We start from the raw sequence: 26,242 nt of genomic DNA on the forward strand, positions 1-26,242 counted from the left end.
TGTAAAGTAAATGACTGTCTCAAAATGAATAAGACAAAAAAGTAAAGGACAAAAAAAACCTGAGTGGCAGAAAAACTGAAGAAAATTTATAGAAGACAAATCCTATAAAAAGGATTGTATGCATGAAAAACATATTTTATGTGTTGTGTTTAAAAAAAAATTTTGAGTAAGTTTTCAGAACACAAAATTAATAAAGATCTATAACATTTCTGTATCTTAACAGTGAATAATCCAAGGGGGAACAGGGCAATAATTTTGTTTACAGTAACCATCACAAGGTTATCTATAAATAAATGTATGCAAATATGTAAAAATCTTCATAATGAAAAGTATAAACTAACAATTAATGGCATTAAAAAGAATATAAACAGATGGAAAGGTAATCTGTGTTCATAGTTTGAAAGAAATACTGTTATTGAGATGTCTAGAGCTAGAGAAATGGCTCAGTGGTTAAGAGCACTGACATTTCTTCAAGAGGTCCTGAGTTCAATTCCCAACAACCACACTGTGGCTCACAGCCATCTGTAACAGGAATTGATATCCTCTTCTGGTGTGTCTGAAGACAGCCCTCGACAATGTATTCATATATATGAAATATAATAAATGATTTTAAAAATGTCTATCTAGACCATGGTAATCTATAGAATGAATCTCTGCCAAAATAACATCTTTCTTTGCAGAATTAGAAAGAACAATCTTGAAATTTACCACACTTGAACTAGCCAACTCATTTTTCTTTATGGTGCATTAGACCAAGTTTCCTGGGCATGCTGTTTAAAACTAAGCTAAATTCTGAATCCTAGCCAACTTTTCCTTTTAATTTCTACATTTATTTATTTGTTTACTATTTATTTATTTATTTATTTATTTATTTATTTATTTATTTATTTATTTATTGTGTGTGTGTGTGTGTGTGTGTGTGTGTCTCCTGGGGAGTGAACTCAGGCTTGATAACAAGCACCTTCACTTACTGAACCATGTTGCTGAAACACTGATTTTTAACATGAGAAAAAAAATACACAGAGCAAGAGAAGGACACACTTTTCAGTAAAATGATTCTGAAGAAACTTTATGACTGTATATAGAGGACTAAACCTAAATACCTGTCTCTTACCATTTACAAATACCAACTCAAGATGCCTCAAGGAATTAATCATAGAACCTAAAACTATGAAACTATAAGAAAACACAGATAAAATGTCTCAGGTCATTAGTCCGGGCAATATTTTAGATGATATTACTCCATTTGGGAACATGTCTGACAAAAATTAAAATTGGGCTGGCTAGATAGCTCAGTGGTTAAGAGCACCGATTGCTCTTCCAATCCAAATTCCAGCAACCACATGGAAAAAAACAAAACACAAAACAAAACAAAACTAAAGGAGGGAAAACTGGTCAACCTCATATTTATTGAAAAGAAATATAGACAAAAAATAGTTTGTGTACAGCAAAAGAAACAACAACCAGGGCAAAGAGACAGCCAACAAAATGGGAGTGACAAGAAGTAAATTTGTAATAAAGAAAGAACCTAAAAACTCATTTGAAAAGGAAAATGAAGTAAAGATTTTGATTATAATGTCCCAAATGAAAACATATGAATGGCCATTGATGTGTGGAAAGTAGTCAGTATCATTAGTCAGAGTAATACAATAAAAATCATAGTGAGGTAAGAACTCACTCTATTGAAAATGGGTGTTACCAAAAAATACAAAATTATAAATCACACTCTTAAGTGCTGGTGAGATAGCACATGGGCTTTAGTTGCTCTTCTAGAGAACCTGGGTTTAAATTCCAGCACACACATGGCAGCTTGTAACTGCCTATAACTCCAGCTCCTGGAAATCCAATTCCCTCTTCTAACTTCCACAGGCACCAGGCACCACACACCTACATAATGCGCAGATAGATATCTAGTCAAAACACCCACTCACATAAAATAGAAATGTTTTAAAAATAATATCAACAAATACTAGAAAAGATATAAGAGAGACTCTTGTGATTTGGTAGGAATGTCAGTTAAGACAGTTATTACAGATAGAGTATATAGCCCCCAATTATACTAACAGTAGAGCAAATATACAGACCATCCGCTGAACATATAACCAAACAAAATGAAATTACCATGTCACAAGGATATATGAACTCTCACATTAAAGAGAGCCCTATTTATAGCAGCCAAAATATAAAATCATCCAGCTGTGAAAAAAAAACAGAAAATTACTCACCAAGAAAAAAGTAGGAAAATCAACCTAGATCCCAAGGAAAGAGACTTCTTTATTTTCTCTCAGGCCATTAATTTTCTCTGTCTTTTTTATCTAGCTTCTTTTTCCCCTTCCAAGACTTTGGTCCTTTTATTTTAGGAGTAGGTGATAGTCAACGATCCATTTTCTAAAGCTTATTCAGGCTGAATATTGCTCCTGCCTATAGGGGAGTAATAAAATTTTATGCCTGATCTAAGGAAGACATGAGAGAGCTTGCACTTAGAGGTCAGAAAATCTTCATTTGATAGGAATATGAAAGAAATTACTTGGGATGTCAAGACAACAAAGAATACACTGCATTGTTAACTTAAATTCTTTTTTCTATAGGCATAGTAATGTCAGTAGGTATTTTTTTTTCTTTTAAAACTAATTAAATTGTGATATCCTTTAACAATTATTTTATTGTTTTGTTTGGGACAACAGCTACTTTTAGTCTACCTATAGCCTCACTGAGAGGTCCATTCCTTTTGGAGTGTGAGATAAATTTGTATTTGCTTTGGGGATAAGAGTATCTCTGTTGCCCCCTGGAGTGTTGCACGTGGAACACATACATCTGTCCATTTGTTGAGGGACTTTGCTTGCTGGGGTGGAAATACTTAAAAATATGTTTGTGCCTGAAATAAATATCAAAAACAGATACAAGCAGAGCCCATTCATTGTTAAGTAAATATACATAACAACTGTTACAGGAGCCTGCAAGAGGTGACCTCCCAGACACAATTAATAGCCACTGAAAATCTGTATTCCAGCCAGCTAGGAGGTAGATATTACACAAGCATGCAGTTTAACAGAAGCTAAGATAAATTACATGGGGCATCTTAGCCTCATGTCCTAGAATAGAGTTGAGAAATTTTCCATGAGATTCTCCATTAAGGAGATCAAATACTAGTTAAAGGTGAAATAACCTCGCCAAGAATATAAGATGAAGGAAACTCTGCACTGTCTTGCCCTATCACAGAATCATTTTCTATAATCACTTGGCTTTAGTTACTTTTGGAAGAGTTCACACAAGTTACTTAACTTGTGTTGTTAGCTTTGAGACAAATTCTCAGTAAGAAACCCAGGCTGCAAACTCATTATCCTCTGGCTTTCCCTATCCTGGTCAAGGTGTGTCCTGCTCATCCTTGCCACATAGTTGTTTAGGCTCCAGTGTCCCTGGTGAAGTGGTCTGGGAATAATTCCAATCCCTTGGAGTGTTGTGCTTCAACAATCCAGACAGCCAGAGCAAGGAAGCATTTCTTTGGAACATCCTCATACATTCTGGGCATTCTGATTGCAAAACTTAAGATGTTTTACCGTATTCTATAATCAAACTGATACAGGAGAAAGTGGTTGACGGTTTCTTAAGAACAGCAGATTATTACTTCAAATGAGTAACAATTCTGGAGAATAGAATCCCTGATAATTTTGATTAAAATTTCCTAGAAAGAAGTTCTAACCTCAGAATAAACCTGGAAAGCTGATTCACTGATTAGTATTTCAGTGATTATGGGGAGTTTGCGATGTTTCAAGTTCGCAGCCTAATTACAATTTACCTTGGGCTCTCTTTAGCCTCCTGATTGGTCTTTCCCACCTCTTTATCAGACCTAACATCCTGTGAGTAACAGATAAAAGTTTATTGGAATATATTAACATAAACCTAGTTTCTATGGATCAAAAGTTAGTTACCAGGTAGCATCTGAGGCCTTTACCTGAGATTTCACCATTCTGTTTTAACTACCTATTTAATGTTTCCACCAATGCACTGAAAAACTGCCTCTATTCATGATTTTCTTCATTCTGTTATTATAAAAACTTCATGAATTTGGGTAACCTATATCTATGTTCTCAGGCCATAATTGCTGATATTAATGGGTGAGGTATGCTGAGGGGCCTTGATCAGTTTCAATTTTCTGCCACTTAAAGAATAAAAAGGTAGGAAAATTCTTGAGCACAGCAATTAGCAGAAGAGAAATCCCAAATACCTTATACAACAATGTTGCGGTAAATCTCCAACCCAAATAAACCTGGGCAATGAAAACACAACTCATACATGCTGTGGGCCTAGAGTGGGAAGACCTACCACTACACTAGCATCTTCCCCATATAAGAGACCCCTTAGAACTTGCAGTTTCTCCAGGTCATGTGCTTCTGCTCCGCTTTCTTTCCACCTCCTCCTCTGTGTCCTCCCTCTCTCCTTCTCTCCAAAAACCTTCATCAGCTCTACCTACCTCTCTTTCTCCACCCCATCTCTGGCTCTAGCCTTTATAAATTAAGGTGGGAAGCAGGTTTACAGGACATCACCTGTGTGCTGACTCATTCCTTACTCTCAACCCCTCACAGGAGAACAGAATTAACATCAAATACAATTAGCTCCAGGGCTATGCACAACACAACAAAAGTCAATAGTTGGAGAAAGTTGTTGGGAAATGCATACACACAGCAGACAGAAAAAATAAAATAAAATAAAATAAAATAAAAAAGACCCTCTGCAAAGCCAGGTAGGGGACTCCAGTCTCTTCCTGAGGGCTAAAGGTTTTTTTGTTTTGTTTTGTTTTGTTTGTTTGTTTTTGTTTTTGCCTCTGTAGAGTCTCCCCCCCCCCCACTTTAGTGTTGGTCAATGTGAAGGAAGCCAGTGTGGTTGATTGGCCCAGAACTGTTGTGTGTATGTCCTGAGTAGGCCTTGAACTTGTTTAGCCAGTTCACAGCAGGGGGCCTACTGATGGGAGTCAAAAGCCTACATATACTTTGTTTTAAACTGCCAGGCTTTCCTCTCAAGTCAGGAGGATAAAGAAGAATCCTGTCTTCTTAGAAATGCATCACCTTTATCACCTCTTCCTATGCAGCTGCCTACCAGGAGCCAGTCTCACATCTGGTCTCAACATTTGGCGTATCCCACTTGAGTTGAGTGTTATGTTTTTGTGTTGCTACATCAATGGCCACCAAAGCCACCCTGGATTCAATGGCTTCTATATCATCTGATTTGTAACCTTGAAGAATAAATTTCACAGACAACAGCAGGATGAGATTTTTGAAGAGTTCTAAACTCTTTTTAGGTTCCCAGCTAAGAGCTTAACAGAAACGAAACAGAACTGCTGACTAGCAAGAGGGTACTGCCACTGGGCTGTGAGATTAGGAAATTTCTATAGAACCTATATGGCAAAAACTGAGTAACAGTACAGAGATGAATTGGTCAGTTCAGGTAGCTCACCCATGTGGTGACCCTGGTCTAAAATTTTGTCCCACCTTTATGTACAGCTGCTATTCTGCCAAAGTTTCTATATAAAAGAAAAATAAAGATAGTGAAAATTCAAAGAGAAGGAAAGACAGACAAGAGAGAGGAAGAGGAGATAGAGAGGAGAAAAGAGAGACAAAGGAGAGAAAGAGGGAGAGAGAGTGGGGAGAGAGTGGGGAGAGAGAGAGAGAGAGAATTAGCAATTATTCTAGGTTCCCCCTGAAATACCTACCTAGCAACAGCTTGCTTCTCTGCCTACCAAGTAGAGCCAGGAGCCAGGCATATAAGGACTGCTCAGCTTGCATTCCCCCTCTCATTCTTCCTGTCCTTTTCCCTCTCCTCCTCCTTCTCCCCCATCCCCATCTCCTTCCCGTTCATTCCACTCCCTCTCCCTCACCCACCCTCCATCTTCTCTATCTTTTCCTCACATGTTCCCAGCCAACCTCTTCCTCTCTTCCCCTTTCCCTCACTCTGTCCTTCTCTTTTCCCCTTTCTCTGCCTCTACCCCTTTCCAGGTCCCCTCTGCTCCCTAACTCCCTTCCCACAATAAAATATCTTTTATACTAGCCCTGTCACAGAGTGATTATTCCTTAGGGAAACATCTTGGCAGAGTCTGCTAAGGTACACCATCCTGCCACATTATTTTGCATTTTTAAAAACACAACATATAATATATGTGTTATCATATGTAATATATAGTAGAAACACACACACATATATAAGCTTATGTATTTTAATGTATATATATTCTGTACCATATAGATAATATGTGTTATATATTTTATATACATATATGTCTGAATTTTATAATTTTTCCATCCCCTCTTCTGCAATGATCAGTGAGACTTAGGTATAGGATATGTACTGTAGATGGATCAGTTAGGCCTGAGCGCCACAATTCTGCTATTTAATTTGGTGCGGTTTTCTTTATTGTCTCAGTCTGTTACAGAGTTTTCTTGATGAGGAGTAAGACTATCCTTAGATGTGTATATAGTGTATGTCCTAAATATAAGGACAAATACTTAGGATGTAATTATGGCTTATGCTGGTTTAGTAAAGTGGCAATTGCAGGGTCTCCAAAATCCATGACGTCATTAGCACTCATTATTTGGTTAGGTTTCCTGTCCCAGGCATGATTTCTGTCTTGTTGAGCAGTTTTTAGGTTGAATTAGAGAACTATTGGTTATGCCATAGTATTTGTGACACACCTGCAGCCTTCATGACATTCTGGTTATTGTGGTGGTCCATAGGCATCATACCTAGCTTGCTTCTACCATTTGAAGCTTGCATAGCTCCTTCTGCTAACATGAAAACTAGTTCCCAAAAAGGAAGCTTTCAGGTCAGATCTAGCACAGGTCTTCTGGCCCCTGTGTCTGAAGTGCATGGTATCTTCAGCAACAGCACTTATCTTCTACCTCTAAGGATGGGAGGGGGGCTACTAGAGACAATAGAGATAACCCATAATGTTTTGGGAGTCTCTTGGGCAACCCTGACCTAAAGAGGGCTTCTCAGCTTCTCATGCCTTTTGTTGGAGTTTTTATTAGATGGTCTATATCTCTTGGGGATAAGCACTGTCAGCCCAGATGAAAAATTTTCACTTAAACTATATATGTATATTTATATACTGATTTATGTGTATTATAGGTACTTTTGGTAGAAAGTTAATAGTATGATGCCTTGTGACTTTCTCAGATAGCTATACTATTTTGTCCTCTTCTCTCATTCTTCTATATTTATCTTTCTCTCCCTCCTTATTTAGGGTCCCTCAAATTTTCTCATTTCCTCTTTCAGATCAGCTGCACCTTATTTGTTATTTCTTCTCTTTGGCTACACACACACACACACATACACACACACACATCGCTTTTTATTTTCCTAGTTTCAGCAGTTAATCTAGATTATATACTAAATCTGAAGAGTTGGATCTAGGAACCTCAAATGAGAGAGAACTAGTGCTCCTTTTCTTTCTGGATCTTGTCTCAGTACAATCTTTTCTAGGTCCATCCATATCTTGAAAGTTTTATTATTTCATTTTTCATTATAGCCAAAAAGCTTTCCATAGTGTGTGTGTGCCACATTTTCATTTTCATTTGTTCTTTGAAGGGTATTTAGATTGTTTCCATTTCCTAGCTATTGTGAAAACAGCAGCAATGAATATGCAGTATGCAATGAATGAGCAAGTTCCTGTGGAGTTGGTGTCAGTCCTCCAAGCATACAAGGAGAAACACAGCTGGGTCATATGGTAGACTCACTTTTAGCTTCCTGAGGATTCTCCACACTGATTTCCAGAATGACTGGAATGTTTTTGTAATCAAAACAACTGCAAATGAAAGTCCCCTTTCTCCATGATTTATATTTAGCTTCTTGAAGATATTCCACACTTGTTTTCAGAAAGGCTAGACCAGTTTGAAATCCCACAAAGAATGAATGAGAGTTCTCCTCTCCCCATATCCCACTTCCCAACATGTGTTGCAATTTCTTTTGTTAATCTTTGCCACACTGACTGGGGTAAAATGAAATCTCAAAGTCGGTTGTTGTTGTTTGTTTCTTTCATCTTTAAGATTGTAATACAATTACATGATTTTCTCCTTCCCTTTCCTTCCTCTAAACCCTCCCATATATCTATCTCTCTATGCTCTTTTTAAAATCATGGCCTCTTTATTATTGCTGATACATACACAGATATATGATAATCAAAATTGTTTTGAGTTTCCTCAATTGTCAGAGATAACAAACATTTTTAAAAAATATTTCTTAGCCATTTTATTTCTTCTTTTGAGAACTCTCTGTTCAGATCCCAAGTTCATTTTTTGAATGAGTCATGTTTTTTCTTGATTCAGATGTGCTGTGTTTTAAAAATGATGGTATAATTGCAGCAAAAGGAAAGGTGTCCCTCTGAACAATTCAGCTGTGTGACAGACATAATATAAAGACAATTTATATTGGTGGGGAAGGAAAGGAGACCTGGAAAGGAGTAGTGACAAAGGAAGTGGGTGTTCAGGGAAGTACAGAAAGAGAGAAGAGAGAGAGAGAGAGAGGAGGAGAGAAAGAGGCTAGCAGGGAACTTATGGGGAGAGAGGGGTTAATAGACAATGGAGAGAGAGAAAGTTGGAGTAGTTGAGCAGTCTCTCTTATACACCAAGTTGGCTTGCATCTGGAGGCATGTGATGATGTAAGTTGGTGCTAGGTTTCTGGTAAGAAACTAATGTGATTGTCTATAAGCCAATAAGATGTATAGCTTGTTGTGTCTAGCCAGTAGATCACAACCTGGGTTCTAGCCTGGAAAGGCATTTTGGAAACCTGGAAGAGAAGAGGGGCTGGGCTGTGTGAGATAAGGAAGGAACCAAGACAAAGCTCTCTGCTCAAGGTTCAATTTTTACTATTCCAGCACTCAGTTATAAAGGAAGGGGGAGGGGCCCAATTCCCGCCAAATAATCGTGGGGTCCAGTACAGGGTGATCACGTGATGGCTTCAGAACAGCAAAGAGGCAGGTTCCAGCAGTGGGCGTGGCAGAATGATTGAGCGGGAAGCTCCACCCCTGAGCAAGCAGGTTTCAGGCTGGGGGAGGGGAGACTACAATAGCTAACAAACATTCTCTCTCATTCTGTGGGCTTCCTCTTCACATGACTTTTTCTTTAGCTGTGCAAAACCATTTTAGTTTTATAAATTCCCACCTACTAATTGCTGCCATAACTGTTGGACAAGTGAAGTCCTATTTAGAAACTGAGTGTTGGGGAGAGTGTGTGGAGGAATGATTATCAGACTCATCTGACAAAACCCAGGAGAAAAATTGCAAGGGTGGAGAGGTTGGGTGTGGAGTAAGAGGAGCCTGTGGTCAGGGACAGGCAGAACAGGGTCTAGTAGAAGCCTAGAGATCAGTCGTGACCTTGGAGTGACCAGACTAAACCAGGGCACAGGATCTGGGACCTAGACTATATATGTATAGGAGATGTATAGAGAAGAAGAGCAGAAGAACCCATCCTAATCGACCCTAGAGTAGAATGTACAGGATCTGACCAAACGGAGATGTTGGATTCATGCCCAGCTATTTATAGAAAGTGTGGATATTTGAAGTCAGGTCCTAATACTCATACCAATGAGCTAACTCACGGGCTCTTGTTTGCCCCCTGCCCCCAGATTTCAAGTTCTGACCTAAGAATCTATAACTTCTCTCTAAAACTCACCCTCCACTATCCATAAATGTCATTATTTGAATTCAAGAGCCGAAAAGCAATTGTGTCAGGGTGACTTTGATGGCTATAATGTTTTCCAGGACCCTAACATCCCTTCCCCAGCTAATCCCAGAGAAATTCTATTTCTTAGTTCTGTCTAACTCAAAAATACCCCCAAATTTCCCATATCATAAGTTTTCCAATCAGTATCTTAATCAAAGGGACAGTCCTACCTATTGTCCTTCTTGAACTCTGAACCTGAGACCTTATAAGGCTCATGGTTTAGAAGATGGTTCAGGTGGATTTATTAGAATGGCCTACAGGTTATGATCCAGCTAGTTCAACAGTAGCTGTCTAACCAACAGAAGGCCCACGAATTCAGCAATTGTACAGTCTACACTGCTGGATGTCTCAGCTGGTCTTCAGTATGTATCAGAATCCCAAAGAAAAGGCTACAATGACAGTGAAAGAATGGACTTGCTAGCTAGAGTGAGAGCAAACAGGCAAAGAGCAAACTTCCTTAAGCCATGTCCATTATATAGGCTCCCAACAGAAGGTATGGCCCAGATTAATGGTAGATCTTCTCACTTCAAAAGAGCTATATTTAAAGATGCAATGATTTAATTTTAAAAATCCTTGAAGGTGCACCTATTTGCTTGGGTTTTAGTTAATTCCAGAGGTAGTCATGTTGATAGTCAAAAATAGCCATCATATGTTATATGATGACATCATGCCTTTTAAACAAAATGTTCTTGAATTTACACATTTGTGAGTATCCCCATTTTTCTTTTGTTATTTCTAGTTTAAATCCATAATGATCAAAGTAAGAAATCTTCATTACTTCAGACTTTTAATATTTATTGATATTATCTAATGCTTACCATATGGAAAATGTCCATGTGCCCTATGGAAGCTTGTGTACCTTGTTCTAGGGGGAAGCCTTATATTACATTACACTCACTTTTACTGGGCTATGGATGTTGTTTTGGTCCTCTATTTCCTCATTAATTTTCTACAGCATCATATTTTTATTGAAATTGCCATTTATTATTATGGAATGCTCCAATTATTTCTTTTCATCTAGCCTAGCAAGAGAGAAGATGTTCTAAAGAAATTTGACTTTGTGTCTTTGGCTACTAGACTATTGAAAAAACAGACACCTCCTTCCTCCAGAATTAAAATTTTCTTCAGTGTGCATGGTGGGGAAAAGGAAACTCTGAAGTTCTAGTGACAATAGAATGAGCTACCCTCCCAGAAAGAGATTTCACACTGTTCTGACAACCTATTAGATCATCTGGCAGGACTAAATGAAATCAAGACAACAAATAAAAATGCAAGACCATATTTTGTCAGGATTTTCCTAGACCTGTAAGTCATCTGAATGTGTTCTTTAAAAGTTACATTCATTTATTGATTGGTTTTCTGTATGTGTTCTGCATGCCATGGCAGGTATTACCAGGATTGAACTTAAGTCATCAGGCTTAGCAACAATAACCTTTACATGCCAAGCCATCTTGCCCAATTTTTTCATGAGAGAGAGAGAGAGAGAGAGAGAGAGAGAGAGAGAGAGAGAGAGAGAGAGAGAGAATATGTAGGCATGCAATTATAAATAAAGGGAGAGAAAGAGAGAGAGAAGGTAGGCATGCAATTGTAAATAAAGGTAAGGGCATAACTCATAGAAGATAGTTCTCTTAGTGTATATCCTAGAGATTAAATTCATATCCTCAGGGATAGTGACAAAGACCCTTAGCCACTCAGCCATCTCACAGGCCAGGTCTCCTATTGTCTACTTTCAAGTCAAAATTTTGCTTTTATCATTGAGATTATTTAGCTCATTAAATACTCTAAATAATGTGTTATCAGAATTACACAATACTTTCCCCCAGAGACTATAAAAGTCAGAAGATCTGGGGTAGATGTCATACAGATCTGAAGAGAGCACAAATGCCAGCCCAGGCTACTATACCTAGCAAAACTCTCCATTACTATAAATGGAGAAACCAAGGTATTCCATGACAAAACCAAATTTACACAATATCTTTTCACAAATCCCACCCTTCAAAGGATAATACTCAAACCATGGCAAATGGGTTAACAATGATTGCAATTCAGTCAAAATATAAAGAAGTCAAAATGTAAAGGAGACATAGCAGGAGAGTACAAAATGAAATGAGACTGAAAGCAGATTTAAGAGAGCAGATTAAGTATTAGTTGTATACTAAATTCATGTTCAGAAAAAAAAAATAGAACACTTGCTGGCCTGGACATATGGTAGTGTAATTCAGTAGGGCAAAAATGATAGGAGGAAAAAAAACTTGAACAAGTACGAAATTGAAGTGTGAACTCTCGTCTCACTGAATGTTGTAGAGGCAATGAGTGAGAGATTTCCATAAAATTGATAAAATATTGGACACAGAGGAGAATTTGTGTCTATATACACAGGTGTGGATGCTATTAGTAAATAGTCTTCATATGATTCAAAGATATTAACAAAAGGAGAATAATGAATAAATTACTAAAACAAAACAAATTAGTAGTATGTCTAAATGCAAGGAGAGAAATTTAATATTATGAAATGACCTACAAAGACATGACAAAGTCAGGCATGGTGATGCCCCCTGGTAATCCCAGCAGTCAGGAGGCCAAAAAAAAAAAAAAAAAAAAAAAATCATGAGTTAGAGTCCAGCCTAGGCTAAGTAACAAGCTCTGAGCCATCATGAGCTGCATAGCAAAACTCTGTCTGAAGAGGAAGAAAAAAGTAACAGAAAAATAGGAATGGAACCAGTCACCACTAGTTAAACAAAAAGTTTTAAAGAAAACATAATCAACAGATGATATCACTTGTTTTTATAAAAATCAACCAAGCAAAGTCATGTATGTTATCAAATACTATCCTTCACATTAATTCCCTCAAAGCAATTGATTCTGTGCAAGAGAAAGTTTAAAAATCAGGCAAAGTGTCAGGCAGTGGCGATGCACAACTTTAGTCCCAGTACTCAGGAGTTGGAAGCAAGTAGATCTCCAAGTTTGGAGCAGTCAGGTACACAGAGGGAATGGTGAATCACATTCCAGGTTTTTGTCTTCACTAATCTGTTAGGACAAGAATATGATTGGTTTTTGTTGTTGTTTTTGTTTTTGTTGTTGTTGCTGTTGTTTTCTTTCAAGTACTGGTTTCACCCTTTGCCTATATCATAGAGCAATAATGATTTGAAATAAACTTGTGAAACCCAAGGACATTTACTGCACTCTGAATCAGAAGCTAGAAGTGCTTCTGTGGATACACTTCTTTTTGCAAATATAATCTTTTAAGATACTATATTATGTGAAAATATGACCGTACCTTTTTTAGGTCACAGCAGCTCATTTTTACAGAGCTTGTGAAATGAAATATTCAACATTGTTAACTTCTGTAAGCCTCATTGAAGTAAGGCTATAGGCAGAGGAGACATCTGAAATCCCCAGGCTGGGGGAGAAGGCAGTCTGCAGCTACCCTTCATTTTACAGGCCTCACTCTTTAATATAAAGGCTTTTTAAAGCGATCACTTGTTTAAATGCAGTCATTAACATTTTTTTTAAAATTAGAACTATACACTTAGTTAAATTTTGAGGAAAGAATACATATGGGAAATAAGCTTTAAAACAAAAACAAAAAACTGCCAAGACTTTACAAAAACAAAACAAATAGATTTCAAAAAGAATCTTGTGTCTTTTAAGCAATCCATAAATTAAATGATAATAATTTTGTGGAAAAAAATCAGGCAAAGTGTCTGGCAATGTTGATACACAACTTTAGTCCTAGCACTCCGGATGCAGAAGCAAGTAGATGTCCAAGTTCATGACTAGCCTGGTCTACAGAGTGGATTCCAGAATATCCAGGACTACATACACACATACACACATACACACATACACACATACACACACACACACACACACACACACACACACACACACACAAAGCCCTGTCTTGAAAAGAAATGAAATCAGGCAAAAATGCAACTCACCATAGTATCCAACAAAACATGTCATGCTGCGAACACCCACAATGAAAGGCTTAACACACACACACACAAAGTTGTTTTAAAATACACATGTGAAAAATTATGGGAGATGAAAAGGGCTAACAGTTGAATCATTAGTAATTCACTTTTTTGTCCACATAGATGACACTTCCTAAGGTCAGGACACAGACAAAAATTAACTACAATCTGTTCCTCACAGAGCCATGGCAACAGAAAAGTGTATCCCTGATGAGCCTCAGTCCAGATGCACGAGGAGGCTCGATCTCCAGGAAATGCTGAATGACGCAGGACTGTCTGTTGACTACTGGCTACCTAAGCTTCAGGAAGATTTGGGTGTGACCTCTGCCCAGGCCTTACAATATTTAGACAAAAGAGACCTCCAGAAGCTGAAGTCGCAGACACAGCACACTTGGGAGAAAAAGGCTCTGGAGAAGCTGCTGGACCTCTCACAGCCAAATAGTGTTGCAGAGCTGCAGGAGACTCCAAGGGAGATGATAAAGAACAGGCAGAGGCAGGCAGGCCAGGCACTGCAGGCTCTGAGAGCCTTGCAGTCAGAAGGGAAGCACAGAGAGGAAGAGGCAGTGAGGAGAAAAGAAGCAGAGCTGAGACAAGCAATGGAGATCCCTGAGGAGTGCTGGCCAACTGCTGAAGTGTCCCTAAAAGACATCACTGAAATAATGGAGAGACATCTCAGTCACATGGAACAGACCCTGACTCACAGTCAAAAGCTCTCAGATGGAGACCTGGTAAGATGGGCATCTGGAGGGCTGGCTCTGCAGGGAATTTATAAGACCAACCACCCAAGAACCCTGATTCAGAAGAGAGAAGAGCTACTCAGTGTCCCTAAGCAGTTCTCACTTGCTGGCCCAATACATGGCACAGAGATAAAAACAAAGGAATTTTCATCTTTTCAAGAACAAGCCATGTTTACACAGACTATAGAGAGGATGGGTTTCAGTTCAACCCCCATGGTTAAAGGCGAAGGTTGGGGACTTAGTCTAGAAGCTGGTATGGGTCACAACAAACAGACAGAATCTGAGGATAACTACCAATCCCATTCAAAGCAAACTTATTTTTGCTCAGCCAGGTTCAGTTACATCCCATTGGCCACCTGCCATTTTCACGTCAATGATCTTGAACTCTCCAAGGCTGCTCTCCAGGAACTAAAAAGTATTGAAGAACTCCTGGAGCAGACTACACACCACCGAGATGGACAACCCTTACTGAGGCACAGGGCTAAAAACTTTTTCCACAGGTTTGGCTCTCATGCTAACCAAGGCCCTCTGCACCTGGGGGGAATCTATTGCTGGAAAGCCGTTTCAGAAGGTTTCAAAAGTGAGCACTTGGCTGATGTAAAGCAGCAAGCAGAAGAGTCTTTGAATATTTACATTATGGGCAGTTATAGTGGCTTTGGAGTTAAAGTCGGTGCAAATGTAGATATAACAAATTCAAAATCAAAAACAGCATTTTACAGTAAAACTCATCTAAACTCTCAAACCAAGGTACAACTATCTGTAGCCAAGATAGGTGGACCAGCAGAAGCAGATGGAATTGCCCAGTGGACAGCTGGCCTTGTAGCTAGCAATCAAACCTGGTCTGTCATTGATAGGGAACTGCAGTTGATACCTATTTGGGACATCATCCTGTCCAGTCACAGAACTGAATTTAAGAACGCTCTTCAACTGGCTAACTGCCTCAAAGACCACTACACTGCTCTGACTGAACTAGATGTCCAGATTCAAGAAGGGGAAGAATTTCTGACTGCTAGAAAAGAAGCTAAGCTTTTCCTAGAGAACATGAAAGGCTGGGAGGTTTCTGATCCTGAAGAACAGCTTAGGAAGTTAGTAGATTTTATGCAAACATTGAGTCAAAAAATAAAAAGTTATAACATTTGGATTAACACATGCCTCACAGATTGGGATCTGCAGAATTTTCTAATAAACATTGTCAACTTCTGCAAAAATTCACCCACATATAAAACTCAGTTTATTAAATCTCAGTTGTGCAGCCTTCTAGAACCTCATGTCTACAAAGTGACAAACTTTCCTCAGGCACACTCCATCATACAGTGGATCAATCAGTCAGAGTCAGAGGAAGAACAAGTCAAAATTACCTCATTTTCTGAATTCATTAACACCTTAAAGAAAATCCACAAATATCTGATGGAAGAGAGTTTCAAAAATGAGCCCCCAGAAACAGTGGAAGAAGCAAAGAGAATGGCTACATATGAAGTCACCACAGCTCTCAGCTCCTTCTTGAAGTACCTCAGAGAAACACAGCAGCCAGACATGCAGCTGTTGCTACTCTCCATTGCAGCTGGTGCAGGCTATCAGTTGGTAAACAGTATTTTTCAGCATCTTCTGGGGTGTGATGAGTTAAACTTCCTCTTGGATCAAATTGAAAACAACCAACACAAATACCAAGAACTGAAAAATATTTGCAATTACAGAGCCCAGGCATTCTTGGTGCTCACATCTCTAAGAGCCACAGTTGAAATCACAGATATTTCTACAGAAGAAAAAGGACAACGTTTGACATTAATACAACAACATATGGGGACACTGTTGTCTGAAGAAGTTGCACATGTTCTCACAAAACATGGAGCACATCATGACTGGGAAAGTCTGGAGAATGATTTGAGATTACTCATTGAGGGGGACTATAAAGCCACCACCCATTCAATACAAATGGATGAGGTAAAAAAACAATTGCAAAGTCTCTGCCATGAAAAGAAACAGACTTATAAACAAAAAAGTAATGAAAACAGAACAAAGGAAATGATAGAAAATGGGCCTTTCCTGGACTTACTCCAACGTCTAGGCCTAGACAATTACTATCCAAAGAGGATGCACAGAGCTGACTTCCATCTGATCTATAAAACCTCTGTGTGCAATTCACAGCCAAGTTCTGAAAAGGAGCTTCCATTCTATTTCCTACAAAAGCTACTGATGTTGGATTATGGGTTGAGACATCTTGTTTTAAATGATGATGAAAGCATAAGAAAACAGATCTCCATAGGTTCCTCCAATCATGAAAATGAAGATTTTGATCCATATGAGGATGTCATTAAAGACAATGACAGTCCTGGCTATCTTTCAGACACTGACTACTGGCCCCACATTCACCCAATGGATATCCAGATGGCCATTTTACACTGTGCAGATGATCTTACCAGGCAATATATTTTGTCCAAACTTTCCATTTGTCAATATGCACTCCCTCTTGTGGTGCCAAATCCCAACACTTCTCATATTGAATTTTATCTCTGGTCTCTCAGACAAATTAGGAAAAATTGGCAAGATACAAGTAAATCTCCACAGGATAAGAGCTACAGTCACAGAAATCAGCAGATGTGTCATGTCTCTACCCCCATTGTGTCCTTCATTAGAGTTGGAAATGGCCTCTCTGCTTCCAAATCTCAGATCATGAACTTTCTTCTCAGTAAACGTAAACATGATGTGTTTTTTCACAGACACTGCAGAGGAAGCAACAAACACTGTCTCCTGATGCAGGGAGTAGTGGAAATCTGCTGGTTCTGCCCTGCAGGTGAAGGTGAGGACATGTTTGACAATTGTCTGACCTTTACCAATCTTCATGGAGATGCCAAGGAACATACCCAACAACTTGGGTTCCTCCAACATGTCTCTTCTATCATTGTGGTCCTCATGTCAGTTTCTGATAACAATAAAGAAAACCAAAAGCTTGTCAGACACCTGTGTCAGTCATCAACACCTTTGATCTGCTTGATTGACGACAAAGAAAAGGTCATAGTAAATATTTCTGGTAAAAGAATGAGAATTGGCATCAAGAATAGAAATGAGGCAGAATTAACAGAGGAGCTCACCAATGCCATCAAACATTTTCTAGTGCTCTCTAACACTGCTCTCAGTTTAGAGGACTGTTCACAGACAGCTCGAGAGCTAGGATTCCTTATTGATGAAGACCAGAGAGACTGCAAGGAAGCCCAAGAAAAGGCTCAGAGTATAATGATCCTCCTGGAGGAATACAAGTTATCTCAGACAAAAGAAAATTTACTACCCCTTCAAGGACAACTTTGGCACCTTTGGTGTAAAAAAGACAAAGAATTCTATCATCTGAGAGAAAAGGGGAATCGGAGCATCGAACAACACAAGAGTGAGATTGAAACAGAGAAAAGAATAATTCGACATCAGCAGTTGGAAAAAGCCTTTCCTCTCAATGATTTAATGTGCTCTGTTCTTGAACTCCTCCAAGACTACTCAGAAACCCATAACAAACTCTACTTTTTGCAGTGGCTGACTCTGTTTTTTGACAACCTGACAAAAGAACACCTGGAAAAATTACATGAAAAGCAGAGATCTTTGTGGTTAAGTATACAAACAGAAAAGCAAAGAGAACAGAAGAGCGGCTACCTGACACACTGTCAGAAGCACATGGATGCCATCTCTGTAGAGATTCATGACTGTACTTTAGGAATTGAGCACCTTCTCCGAGAAGTTGGCCAGATCTATGAAGCTCTGGAAGAAACTTCTTCCTCTAGAGATAGCCTTTTTCTCTGCCTCCCTCAAATTGCTGCAGACCTGATGATAGCTGGTGTTCCCATTGAGCTGATGGACGGGGATGCTTCATATGTGCCTCTAAAGTGGGTAGCAGCTATTTTTGACAAGATCACAGAGAAAGTTGGAGACAAAAGGCTGTTTGTTCTCTCTGTCCTTGGCCTGCAGAGCTCAGGGAAGTCTACCCTGCTGAATGCCCTGTTTGGTGTACACTTCACAGTCAGTGCAGGAAGGTGTACCAAGGGGGCTTGCATGCAGCTCCTGAAGGTGGAAGAGACATTCACAAAAGAACTCGGTTTTACTTATGTGCTTGTTGTAGACACAGAAGGACTTCGAGCTCCAGAACTCAACAACAAATCTCAGAATTGGGACCATGAGTTGGCAACATTAGTCATTGGTCTTGGAAACTTGACTCTGATCAATATTTTTGGGGAGAATCCCTCAGAGATTCAGGACATTCTACAAATATCTGTTCAAGCATTTCTGAGAATGAAACAAGTAAATATCTCCCCCAGTTGCCTCTTTGTCCATCAAAATGTGGGAGAAGTTACAGCAAGAGACCAAACTATGGAAGGACGGAGGAAACTAGAGCAGAAACTGGATGAAATGACAGCATTGGCTGCTGAGTTGGAAGAGTGCTCAGACATAACCCACTTCAGTGATGTAATTAAGTTTGATGCCAATCGCCATGTCTACTACTTTGCTCACCTCTGGGATGGTAATCCCCCAATGGCCCCTCCTAATCCTCGCTATTGCTACAATGTCCAGGAACTAAGAAATGCAATTCTTTCAAGTGCCCAGAAGGAATCTAGGGGAAGGATCTTAAAAATCTCAGATTTCAAATTCCGAGTTCAAGATTTGTGGAAAGCTCTTGTCAGTGAAAACTTCATTTTCAGTTTCAGAAACACCCAAGAGGTCATAGCCATGAGCAAACTGGAAACCATGTATAGCCACTGGACCTGGGAGTTGAGGAGTCATGTACTAGACTTACAGAATCAGCTGAACAATCAGATTCAAAATGGGAAAATCCTGACACTCACATCTAATTTGCTGGAGGATCCACTTGGTAAGAAATATGAAACCATCAAACAAGAATTTGACAAATATTTTGAAGAAGACCCAGATTGTGAAATATTGGTTCAGTGGAAAGCAAATTTTGAACACAAGCTACTAATCCTTAAAGACACACTTATTTCAGATACCAGAAGGAAATGCAATGAACATATCAGTCTTAAAAAAAGCCAAGAAATACTTGATAACCAAAAGTCACAATATGAAAATCAGTTGTTAGAGAGGAGCAGAAAGTTAGCTTTAAATTTGAAGGGTAAGGAAATAAGTGATGAAGACTTGCATGAGAAATTCAGTCAACTTTGGACAAGTTGGATTTATGATGTATCTTCCAATGTCCCTCATGTCACAGAGCCTAACATTGACTTGGACTCTGAAAATATCCTTCTGGAATATTTCAAGAAGGACAAAAATATTGTGGAAAGACTAAAAATAACGTCTGGAGAAAAGTTTGAAATCATGTATGACAAACATATTCAAATGAAAAACAAATACCTTTTACTTAGAAAGAGTTTAGAAACCTGTCAGGTTGAGTCCATCAAAAAGACAACCAAAGACATTGGGTTAAAATTTACAGAAACACTTAAAAACATTTGGAAGCAAAAGCGTGATTACAGTCACAATTACTTTCATGAAATCTTGAAGATCATAGAAAATGAGCTGAAATCTGAACCCTGTGGGGGAGACTACACATTTACCAGAGACTACATCATTGACTTATCCTTGTACTTATTCCAAAGAGCATCCAAGGATTTCAAGAAAATGCATGAGGCATTCAAGATTGCAAATGACCCTGTGAACTATCTGGCGCGAAAGAAAGACGATTTCTTTATGAGTTTTAAGATCTCCTGCCAAGGTGCCACCTCAATCACATCCTTTGTTGACTTCCTATGGCGCAAGCTCACTCCTGCTATCTCTGACAGCGTATGGAAAATAATGGTTCAAAGAATAGCCGGAGACATGCGAGCCACCTGCCCTGAATTCAATGGAAACAGAGCTAACCTGGAGAAACATATTCTCTACTCTCTAGCAGAAGAAGAAAATTTTGATAAATACTGGAAATACATTCAAAAGCCAGAGGAATTTTTCAGGGATTACATTAGAGACCACATTACAAGATACTGTTCAGAAAAAGAGAGTGAAAAAATTGAAACATTTTTAAACATAAGTTTAGGTGATGTCAAGAATACCATCCTGTCTGCCATTCATAACTCCACAAAGGTAGCTAAAGCTAAAGGCAGCACTGCATCTGGCTGGCTGGATTTGTTCTGTGACCACCTAGGGAGCAACCTCATCTTCCCACGGAGAGAACTGGTAAGCATAGAGCACCAGGAGCTAATGGATACTGAGTTCCTCAAAGAAGCCATGAGCAAAGCTTTGGATCCTGCAATGAGGGAAGTAGAAGCCTATTTTTCATGTATGCACATGGATGAAATTGTTCCTGACATTGAGGAAATTCTCTCTGAACATCTCTGTGGCTGCTGGAAACAGTGTCCTTTTTGTAATGCAATTTGTACAAACACCATTCCCCAACATGAAGAAGACCACAGTGTGCCATTCCACCGTCCTCAGGCTGTCAGTGGTTTTTCTTATCATAAAACAGACCAGTTCGTCACTGATGTTTGTACTAGTGATGTAGCAAGTGATTCTACCTTCGTTTTAGATGACCTCCAGGAATTCAGATACAAGAAATATCGAGAAGCAGGAGGTGATTATGCCGCATGGAGCATCACCCCAGACTCATCCAACCAGCCATATTGGAAATGGTTTGTCTGTCATTTCAGATCACAGCTAGAAGGGGCATATGGCAAAAGATTTACAGGGAAAGGTAGAATTCCAGCTTCATGGACTAAAATCACAAAGCAAGATGTCTTGAATGACTTAAAAAAATAATAATTGCCACAGACAGAACAGTAGACAGGCCAACGAAGTTTTACTTTAGCCAAGGGAGCCTAATGGAGAACACCATGCAGGAGGATCTGCAGTAGGCATTTGAGCTTCCTTGAGATGGCCCACTCTATTGGGCAATTTTCCTTCAGATCTATATGAAGGTAAACTTTCATAAAATAAAATTGTTTAGATGAATTAATGTTTTTTTATAGAATTCCTGGTTTGATTTAAATAGTTTTAGGGAGTTAGGGTAAATGATAGAAAGTTTAAGGAGATGGCTTAAGTTGTTCTGCTAAATAGATATGATAAAGTAAGAATTAAGAGCAGAATGCGCCCCTTTCCTTGTAGTATAGTGAGGGCTACATAGGTTTGAAAAGGAGTACAGTTAGCTTTCATGCATTGCAAGTCTGTAATAGTGCTTAGAAGAAGAAAGTAGGCTTAGGACAAGTTAATGCTCAAAACATTCATTCTAGGTTGTGTCTGAGTTCCTGGGTTTTGTGATCTAGAGACATAGTCACAGGTTTTGGTGGGCACCATAAAAAGGCAAGGTAATGAACAAGGAGTTAATAATTCTATTATTAGTATAGAATAGAGAATAGATGATTCTCCAGTCTAGCTGAACAAGACTTCAAAAATAAGATGTAAGAGATTGTTTCTTCGTAAATACAGATTGATCATCATCTAAGCATATGGAAAACTGGCTACTGTAGACTTGGCTTGCTTAAACTTTGTTAATCAAAACAAAAGAATTATGGCTTTAGGGTTACTATGGAGAAAAAAATGAGATAAAGTTAGATGAGATATGTTTACTTAGCTATGAGTTTCAAAAGAGGAATACACAATTGATACTCCTCTTGTAATTTCCTTTTGTGTGATGATTTTATTGTCTTTTTGAAGAACATGTGTTTTGGTGATTGTTTTTAGAAAATTTGCAACTTGTTGCTATGAGGTAATTTTTGTCATAAATAGAGAACTTTGTCTTAGATGGTGTTAGAAGGCTAAGAGAAAAATAACATTGTTAGAGCTCACTTGTTGGAGTTTGCTTCATTCACCAAGTGTGTGAGCATGTACTGACTTTACATTGTCTCCAATTACACATGCCCTACTTTGATCATTGACATAGCCAGTCTTCAACATCCTAATATCAATTTAGTTGCATTATAAATTAAGTAAGTAAAAATAAATTAGTTACTATTACAAGACTTGAAGATTTCTATGAATATGATTATATTTCTCTCCTATTTGATATCTCCTGCTTTATTCATAGGTACTAAATATGTTTTGGCTTATTTTTTTGCTTTTTTACTTTGATTTTGATTGTTTTCTATTTTTGTTCTTCTGGGAGATTATGTGTTTCTTATTGTTTGTTTTTTTATTGTAAGTTTGTGTGTTTATTTGAAATAAAAAAATAATAATAAAATTGTAGTAGTAGGGAAATGGAGAGGACCTGAAATGAATTGGGAGAGAGTGAAAACATGATCAAATTATAGCATATGAACCCCTCAGAGCTTGCCGAGGTTGGGCTACCAACCATACATGAGCTGCTCTGTGGCCCAGTGGCACACATGTAGCAGAGGACTGAATTGTCTGGTCTCAGTGTGAGAGGAGGCACCTAATCCTGTAGAGCCTTGATGCATGAAGGTGTGGGATCCTGTTGGCAAGTGAGGTGAAGGTGAATGGGTGAGTGTGGGACCATCCCCTCAGAGGCAAAGTTGAGGGGGAGTGGGATGAAGTTCTTGGTGATGTGGTGCAAAAAATGGGGAGGGGACCTCATTTGGAATATAAATAAATAAAATAATAATTTTAACAATTTTAACAAATGAAAGACAAAAAAAGAAAAAGATTTTCAAATAAAATAAAATGAACATAAAAATTAAAGCCCTGTGTTATATATAGGTCTGAAAAGGAATCATCCCTGAATTTCTGTTATGGTGATCAGGTCAAAAATGTGGGGGGAGGGCTATGATGTCTCTGATGATTTGCATATGCTGGGCCCAGGGAGTGGCACTGTTACAAGGTGTGGCCCTATTAGAGTAGCTGTGGCCTTGTTGGAGTAGATGTATCACTGTGGGTGTGGGCTATCCGACCCACTTCCAGCTAGCAAATCAGTCTTCTCTTAGAGGCCAGCAGATGAAGATGTAGACCTCTCAGCTCCTGCTGCTCCATGCCTGCCTGGATAATGCTATGTTCCTGCTTTGATGATACTAGATTGAACCTCTGAACCTCTAAGCCAGCCACAATTAAATGTTTTCCTTATAAGGATTGCGCTAGCCATATTTAGTCTCGAAGGAGTATTCTGTGTATCCAGCCCTCAGCTCTGCTGCTTGCAATGTACAGTTCTCACTTATTCTGTTTTCATTCTCTGTATGTGGCTCCCCTTCACCGATATCTGGCTCATGCCCCAGATATCTTCAACTAATTGGGAACATGTAGTATACAGTTTCAAGAAAGAATCACATAGATTCTTAAAGGGAATCCAACAGTTTGCACTCCCACCAAAAATAGAAGTGTTCCCCTTTCCCAGAATACTCACCAGCATGACTTGTGATTTGTATTTTGACTTTGGCCATTCTGAATGTCGTTTCATTTCTGAATGAAATCCAAAGTAGATTTACTTTACATTTCCCTGATAGTTAAGGATACTGAATATTTCTTTTTTTTCTTAGACATTTTCTTCACTTACATTTCAAATGCTATCCCGAGAGTCCCCTATGTCCTCCCCATTCCCTGCTCCCCAACCCACCCACTCCTGCTTCCTGGCCCTGGTGTTCCCCTGTACTGGGGCATATGATCTTTCCAAGACCAAGGGACTCTCCACCCATTGATGGGCAACTAGGCCATCCTCTACTACATATGCAACTAGAGACACAGCTCTGGGAGGTACTTGTTAGTTTATATTGTTGTTCCTCCTATAGGGTTGCAGAAACCTTTAGCTCCTTGGGTACTTTCTCTAGCTCCTTCCTTGGTGGCCTTGTGTTTCATCCAATAGATAACTGTAAGCATCCACTTCTGTATTTTCCAGGCACTGGCATAGCCTCACAAGAGATAGCTATATCAGGGTACTGTTAGCAAAATCTTTCTAGCATATGCAATAGTGTCTGGGTTTGCTGATTGTATATGGGATGGATCCCTGGGTCGGGCAGTCTCTGGATGATCCATCCTTCAGGCTCTACTCTGAACTTTGTCTCTGTAACTCCTTCCATGAGTATTTTGTTCCACATTCTAAGAAGGAACGAAGTATCTACACTTTGGTGTTCATTCTTCTTGAGTTTCATGTGTTTTGCAAATTGTATCTTGGGTATTCTAAGTTTCCGGGATAATATCCACTTATCAGTGAGTGTGTATCATGTGTGTTCTTTTGTGATTTGGTTACCTCACTCAGGATGATATCCTTCAGATCCATCAATTTGCCTAAGAATTTCATAAATTCATTGTTTTTAACTGCTGAGTAGTATTCCATTTTGTAAATAAATGTACCACATTTTCTGTATCCATTTTTCTGCTGAAAGACATCTGGGTTCTTTCCAGCTTATGGCTAGTATAAATAAGGCTGATATGAACATAATGGACCATGAATCATTATTACAAGTTGGAACATCTTCTGGGTATATGCCCAGGAGAGGTACTTCTGGATCTTCCAGTAGAACTATGTCCAATTTTCTGAGGAAGCTCCGGACTGATTTCCAGAGTGGTTGTACCAGCTTGCAATTCCACCAACAATGGAGAAGTGTTCCTGTCTCTCTACATCCTCACCAGCATCTGCTGTAACCTGAATTTTTGATCTTAGCCATTCTGACTGGTGTGAGATGGAATCTCAGGGTTGTTTTCATTTGCATTTCCCTGATGATTAAGGATGTTGAACATTTTTTCAGGTGCTTCTCAGCCCTTCAGTATTCCTCAGTTGAGAATTCTTTGTTTAGCTCTGTACCCCATTTTTTAATAGGGTTATTTGTTTTTCTGGAATCCAACTTCTTGAGTTCTTTATATCTTGGATATTAGTCCCCTATCTGATTTAGGATTGGTAAAGATCCTTTCCCAATCTGTTGGAGGCCTTTTTGTCTTATTGAGAGTGCCTTTTGCCTTACAGAATCTTTGCAGTTTTATGAGGTACCACTTTTTGATTCTCGATCTTAAGCACAAGCCATTGTTGTTCTGTTCAGGTATTTTCCCCATGTGCCCATATATTCGAGGCTTTTCCCCACTTTCTCCCCTATAAGTTTCAGTATCTCTGGTTTTATGTGGAGGTCCTTGATCCACTTAGACTTGAGCTTTGTACAAGGAGATAAGCATGGATCAATTCTCATTCTTCTACATGATAGCTGCCAGTTGAGCCAGTACCATTTGTTTAAAATGATGTCTTTTGACCACTGGATAGTCTTAGCACCTTTGTCAAAGATCAAGTGACCATAGGATTGTGGGTTCATTTCTGGGTCTTCAAATCTATCCCATTGATCCACCTGTGTGTCCTTGTACAAATACCATGCAGTTTTAATCACAATTGCTCTGTAGTACAGCTTGAGGTCAGGATTGGCGATTCCACCAGAAGTTCTTTACTGTTGAGAATAGTTTTTGCTATCCTAGCTTTATTGTTATTCCAGATGAATTTGCAAATTGCCCTTTCTAAAACTGTGAAGAATTGAGTTGGAATTTTGATGGGGATTACATTGAATCTGTAGGTTGATTTTGGCCAGGTAGCCATTTTTACTATATTAATTCTGCCAGTCCATGAGCATGGGAGACCTTTCTATCTTGTGAGATATTTTATTTCTTTCTTCAGAGACTTGAAGTTCTTGTCATACAGATCTTTCACTTTCATAGTTAGAGGCACACCAAGGTATTTTATATTATATGTGACTATTGTGAAGGATGTTGTTTCCCTAATTTCCTTCTCATCCTGTTTATCCTTTCTGTAGAGAAAGACCACTGATGTGTTTAAGTTAATTGTATATCCAGCTACTTCACTGAAGTTGTTTATCATGTTTAAGAGTTCTCTGGTGGAATTTTTAGGGTCATTGATATATACTACCATATCATCTGCAAATATTAATATTTTGACTTCTTCCTTTTTGCTCTGTTTAGT

The 26,242-nt window shown here is 38.8% G+C and overlaps 1 protein-coding gene across 1 annotated transcript in view; it reads left to right on the top strand.

Annotated features, from left to right (window-relative positions):
• The window catches only part of LOC110288526 (interferon-induced very large GTPase 1-like), a 31,999-nt gene extending 9,074 nt beyond the window's left edge, over positions 1-22,925 (top strand). The window contains exon 3 of the mRNA XM_085841430.1: positions 13,869-22,925. Within this exon, the coding sequence (XP_085697556.1) occupies positions 13,869-21,165 (7,297 nt within the window). The 3' untranslated portion in view covers positions 21,166-22,925. The remainder of the gene's footprint in view (positions 1-13,868) is intronic.
• The last annotated feature ends 3,317 nt before the right edge of the window (positions 22,926-26,242 follow it).

Source organism: Mus caroli, unplaced genomic scaffold (assembly GCF_978045245.1).
Source record: "Mus caroli unplaced genomic scaffold, Mus_caroli_1 scaffold_8, whole genome shotgun sequence".
Lineage (NCBI taxonomy): Eukaryota > Metazoa > Chordata > Mammalia > Rodentia > Muridae > Mus > Mus caroli.